Here is a 6174-nt window from a genome sequence, read left to right as displayed (position 1 = left end):
CCGGCGGCCGTGAACACGGAAGCCCGCACACAGCGTTTGGAGTAATGAACTTCCGGACGCTGTGAGCAGAGCTCCGAAAGTCAGGGCAGGGCACAACCCCTTTAAGCTCAAGTTCACACATCGTTTTTTCAGCCACTTTATGTGACTGTTGCTTTTCATAGTTTTTTGAGGTACAAAAGACAGACAATAAAACAGAAGTATTTTTTCAGTTAATGGGGTACTCCACTGGAAAACTTTTTTTTTTTATTTCCTATATCAACTGGTGCCAGAAAGTTAAACAGATTTGTAAATTACTTCTATTAAAAAATCTTAATCCTTCCTGTACTTATTAGCTGCTGAATACTACAGAGGAAATTCTTTTCTTTTTGGAACACAGAGCTCTCATGCTGACATCATGAGCACAGTGTTCTCTGCTGACATCTCTGTCCATTTTAGGAACTGTCCAGAGCAGCATATGTTTGCTATGGGGATTTTCTCCTACCCAGGACAGTTCCTAAAATGGACAGAGATGTCAGCAGAGAGCACTGTCCTCGTGATTCAGCAGAGAGCTCTATGTTCCAAAAGGAAAAGAATTTCCTCTGTAGTATTCAGCAGCTAATAAGTACTGGAAGGATTAATATTTTTTTTTATAGAAGTAATTTACAAATCTGTTTAACTTTCTGGCACCAGTTGATAAAAAAAAATGTTTTCCACTGGAGTACCCCTTTAATATGTTCAATGCACACATTGTATTATTTAATAGTTGCTTATTTAGAAAAAGATGGCTGCCAAAAATGTAATTCTTTTTTGAGGATAAACAAGACTGAAAACTGTGTGTGAACATGGCTTGAACTGGAACATTAATTTACAAGCAATTTCTTCTTGCTTCTTTGTTGTGTCATTCCTAATATTGATTTGAAAACCTGAATTGTGACACTCATTTCTGCTTCTAAACTTGACCTTGTGGTGCAGAGGTCACATTTATAGCTAACAAAAACCACTGGAATTCTGACTATGAGGCTATATATACACACAGTATTTTTGGCCCTCATTTTGGTCTTTTTTTTTTTTTTTTACCATAACCAGCAGTGGGTCCAAACCACAGATAAAGGTGCCAACCTTTCAATTATATTTTTTGTGTTATTTTCTTCTGGTTTTGGTAATAATACTGACCAAAAAGGGGGATAAAATACTGGGTGTGCACCTAACTTATGGCCTAACTTCATCAAGGCTCTGTTCACATCACTGTCATAGCTCGTTTATCATGGAGTCATGACAACTATGCTCGATCCATTTTTAAACAGATACTGGTAAGTTTTGCCAGACACCTTAGACCTTAATGGGGGCTGTCAAAGTTCTGGTTTTGATGTCAAGAATTCCCCTGCCAGCTGCACTAGTCCCGCTATCAAGGTGGCAGAAAGTTTGACCTAGAAAGAATGTGAGATGTGTATTAAGTGTGTCTGTAGGAATGAATTAGGTTGCATCTATTTATAATACTGATTGTAGTCTGATACCAGGACACTACTCATTTCTATGTTGATGATAAAGACCACTGTTTACACATGGTGTCCACCACAATTCGGTCAGATGACACTCACTTCCTTTACATGTCAGATTAAATGAAACTAAAAGCATTTGTTACAGGCAACTGATGAGATTAGAATGATAATGTAACATGACAAATTGTAGCATGCAAACCACCATAAGATTCTCTGATACTGTCATTTTGTCATAATATATAGCATTTGTAGGTAAAGCTCTAATTTAATAAACATTGCAGAAGACTACAGAATACTTAAACTGTTAACTTGCTATTGTAGTTGTTTTACCTCGTAGTATAAAGAACATCTATCACAAGATTATATGCTTTATGTTAGGACACCTATAAGATATAGAAAATGTATCATCTTTTTAGGCTAATGCAGACAAGGACTCCTCTCGACAGTTCTTACTGGCAAAAAGAAGGTCATAATATGGCTCCTTTCATGTTTGGCCACATGAGCATTCAGCTGCATTTGGCCTAAATAAAGCACTAATTGGCTGATTTCACTTACAACATCGAGTGGCCATTTCCTTTCATACTTCAGTCACATGCTGCCGATTTCTTATGCGGGCACTTCTTTCTGGGTACAGTTGCACGTAATAATTTCTTTTTAACAGGGCATCTTCGAGAAATTAAGTAAGAACTGTACTACATGGCCCAAGCCTATTACATGGTATGATCTTTAGATCTTGTGGCCCTAATACATGAGCCAATGGCCAGTCATTTTTTTAGGTCAATATCAGCCCCTGTTTAATAGGGCATGAAAAAGTTGTGCCTTGTGATAGATACACTTTCTAAAAGCAGCAGTATCAGTGCATACAGTGCTCCATATTTGAGCACAACAGTGAAATTAATTTATGCAAATATATACAGTACAGTGCGTTCACTATATATGTACAAACCATAACATAACAGATTTATTTTGCCTAGATAGATGTTGACCTTCATGCTTGGTGATATTGCATTAAATACATTTGTATCAAAATATCTAGCAAGTAACAATTTTCATGTTACTGTACTTCCCCTTGTTTTACATGTTCTCATAGCACAATAAAGAAACTTTCCATGTAACCTCATGTTTCCTTTTGCCTCATGTTTCTTTTTAATATCTCTGCTTGCAGTCATTATAGGGGTTGTCCGACAAAATAAAAAGTGTATGTCTGGGTTGGCATTGGACTAAACATGGAAAAGAACACACCTCAGGAGGAATCAGCAGGATCTAACAGGCGTTCTTAGAACAAAGGAACTTTATTACCCATAATGCAACGTGTTTCGCGGGACATCCACTTCATCAGGCAGCAGGATGCTGTTCCTGACGTTATCACACTATGGAGCGCTGTGTCTCTTTTGTTTTAGTAAGCATGGAAAAGACAAATATCAGTGCCAAATATTTAAGGTAGCTTCCTATAGTAGACGGTAGAGGTTCTACCTATGTTGCATATTTTTCCTCAAGAGAGCATTGTCTGGCCTTTAGGGCTCTCTTTGATGACTTTGCAGTCTCCCCCAAGGAGACACATGATCTCCTCAGACTCATGGTCTAACAGATAAATAAAATTTTTAAAGACAGGACAACCCCTTTAAGCTTCTAAAAATCCCCCTGTAGTTTAGCCTTCAGATATAGTTAGCGTGTTTCACAGCGTTACTAGAATTACGGTCTGAGTGATTCTCAATAGACACTTCTTTGACCACAGTGTAAGGAGGACACAGATTGATGTACTATTTCCTTTACAATAATTTCACCTTAAATGGATCTTCCTTGCTCACCAGCAATGGCTTAATTTTTCTGTTCAAAAGGAAACGGTCACATAGAAATCTGCTATATAACTGCTAGCACAGTTAAGTAGCACCGATAACAAAAGAGTAAAGGTACTTGTAAGTAGCTTGTCTGTAGCCCCAATAGTGAAAAAAAATGTAATTGTCCATCTAAAGAGTCAAAGAGGCGTGTCAATGTCCAGGGCTCTCAAAGCTCTTGCAAAGTCCTGCGCATGCGCCATCAATCCATATTGCGGCGCACACTCGGTTAGCTTGTTGGCTGCCGCCGTGGCTGCACTGCACATGCGCGGTCTGAGAGCCTTGGCTGTCAATCAAAGATGTAGAGGGCAATGAAAGCAGGTGGGGAGAGGTGTTGCTCTGGACATGACTCTTCAGACAGCAAATTAAAGCATTTTTTCCATTATTGGGGTCACGGACAATCTAATTACAGGCATACATGCCTTTGATATATGCATTTAGGCTATGGTTTCACTCATGTCTGAAGGAAGTTGCTTGAAGATATCTGCTTCTTGCCCTCAAATTGCCTTTTAAGGACAGTTGTTAAAATAAAGATGTTTACTTTTTCATTGCCTTTCCATATCTATCAATTCTTCATGGTGTTTTTGTGTGCACAGTGTTCTGCTTACAAGTACCAGTCAGGCAGTGCGGTGACCTCACTCTGATTTAGAGCTCGCTCTCTGATCTTCAGTTCTAGGCATTCCACTGTCGGTGGGTAAGATTTCAATTGAAACTTGTTAGCAAATATGCTATTGGAATTCATTAACCACTGCAGGTCCCCTGTTCCATAGATGCAGATATCTCGTACATATTGGCCTAGGAGAGACAGTTAAAGATGTGGGTGAATATAAACATTTATTAGTAAATTCTTCAATTGTTACAAGTTGTACCCCCAGTTTTATGATCCCAGCATACTAAAAGTATATTTATCTGGCATAGAATTAAACATAATCCAATAATGTAGAGCTTATTTAGGCTGTGTTCACTTATTGCGTGTAATTAGTGGTACTGCAGCTAATTACCGTGTGCGCTTTTTGCCACGAATAGCTAAAATCACTGTAAAAATTGTGCCTAATCATAGTAAAATGTGCCATTTTAACAGCAATTTTGGTAATTCACAGCAAATAAAAATATGGTAATTATCTGCAGTACCATTTATAAGCCACAAAGTGTAAACACAGCCAGCTGGATGAGTTCACTGCCTGAAAGTCTGCATGTTATTGGTGAGAAAAATCTTTCCTATCCTTGCCAATTGAAATATATATTTTTTTAAATTATAGAAGATTTTTCAGCATTTTTTTCATGAAAAACATTCAGATTGTACCTGCAAAACTCTTTAACACATTGTTCTAACAAAGGAATTCCCCTACAAGGTAGAAAACGCCTGCAAAATGCTTTCCTAGAGGACCGCTACTCTTATTTCTACCTCAAAGCTTGGTCTATGTGAAGAGTAAGCATTTTATACATTTTTATTTTGGCTGATTTGTTGAGTGCTTTAACAATGTCCAGCATCTGTGTGCAGACACAGCAGAGTTCTGGCCATAAAATAAAGCTGGAGTTCTGCCAGGTTTTTCATTATTTTTGCATTGTTCTTCAGCATTTTTATAGCATTTTGTCCAGTGGCAAAGTGTTGTTTTGAAGTCTACAATACATTATGGAAGTTACAATAGTCAAAAAAAAATTTCCATGAGGCAATTTTGCTTGTGTTTTGATATTTTTAACACTTTAAGGAAGCACAGCATACATGTATACCTTACGCCTGCTCCCAGGCTATGAAACACACTCAGGAATTGAGAATGCATCATAGCGGGCTAGTCCTGGCTTCCATCAGCAGCTGGGACCCGTGGGTAATGTCAGACATCACTGATCAGGTTGCGGCATCTAAAAAGTAAAAAAAATCTGATCCAGGCAGCTCAGCAGAGCTGATCGGGACACCTGCAGTGAATTTGTGAGGACTCGATCAACTGAGAGGATGGAGGGAGGGTCCCTCCCAGGATGAAGGGAGGGTCCCTCCCGGGAGGGTCCCTCCCTGCCCCCGTCACGTCCGATCGATGCCTTAATGCTTCAGGAAGCCATGGCAGGCTGGAGCAATGGAGTGCCAATAACAATGATAAATGCTCTGCTATGGCATAGCATCGTTCAGTGTATGCAATCTAAAGATTGCACGTAATAGTCCACTATGGGTACTAAAAAATTTTGAAAAAAAGGTTGAAAAATGTTAATAAATGGGAATGAACCCCTTTCCTTAATAATAGTTTGCATCATCCCCCTTTTCCCATTTTTTTAAAATAAAAATTATGTAAACAAAAATATATGGTATTGCCATGTGCGTAAATGCCTGAACTATTAAAATATAATGTTAATTAAATGGCATTTACGTCAAAAGTCTATAAATGCATATTTAAGGTCAATTTATATATCATAAAAAAATTCATAAAAAGTGATCAAAAAGTCCTATTAAAACAAAAATGGTATCAATAAAAACTACAGATCATGGCACAAAGAATCCTCATTGGAAAAATAAAAGCTTTATAGGAGTCAAAAGAGGACAATTTTATACATACAAATTTTTGTATAAAACTGTTATAATTTTTTTTATAGTTGTAGAACAAAATAAAACCTATATAACTTGGGTATCGTTGCAATCGTATGGACCCACAAAATAAAGATAAAGAAGCTCCCAAAATTTACTAAATGGCATTTTTTTCCCAGTTTAATAATTTTTTCAATAGATTGGGTGGAAAATGAGTGATGTCTCAAAAAAAAGCCCTTGTATAGCTATTAGAATGCGAGAAGTAAAAAACAAAAGTGCGAAAATTAAAAATCCCTGCTTCCTAAACATCTTATCACCTATCCAAAGCATAGGGGAAAAGATGTCTGAT

The 6174-nt window shown here is 37.6% G+C and overlaps 1 protein-coding gene across 1 annotated transcript in view; it reads right to left on the bottom strand.

Moving 5' to 3' along the window:
• Positions 1 to 627: 627 nt before the first annotated feature.
• LOC130273804 (N-acetyllactosaminide beta-1,6-N-acetylglucosaminyl-transferase-like) overlaps positions 628 to 6174 on the bottom strand; it is a 108181-nt gene continuing 102634 nt past the window's right edge. The window contains exon 3 of the mRNA XM_056521139.1: positions 628 to 4108. Within this exon, the coding sequence (XP_056377114.1) occupies positions 3918 to 4108 (191 nt within the window). The 3' untranslated portion in view covers positions 628 to 3917. The remainder of the gene's footprint in view (positions 4109 to 6174) is intronic.

This window comes from Hyla sarda, chromosome 5, assembly GCF_029499605.1.
Source record: "Hyla sarda isolate aHylSar1 chromosome 5, aHylSar1.hap1, whole genome shotgun sequence".
Lineage (NCBI taxonomy): Eukaryota > Metazoa > Chordata > Amphibia > Anura > Hylidae > Hyla > Hyla sarda.
This window is presented reverse-complemented; position numbering and strand designations above follow the sequence as displayed.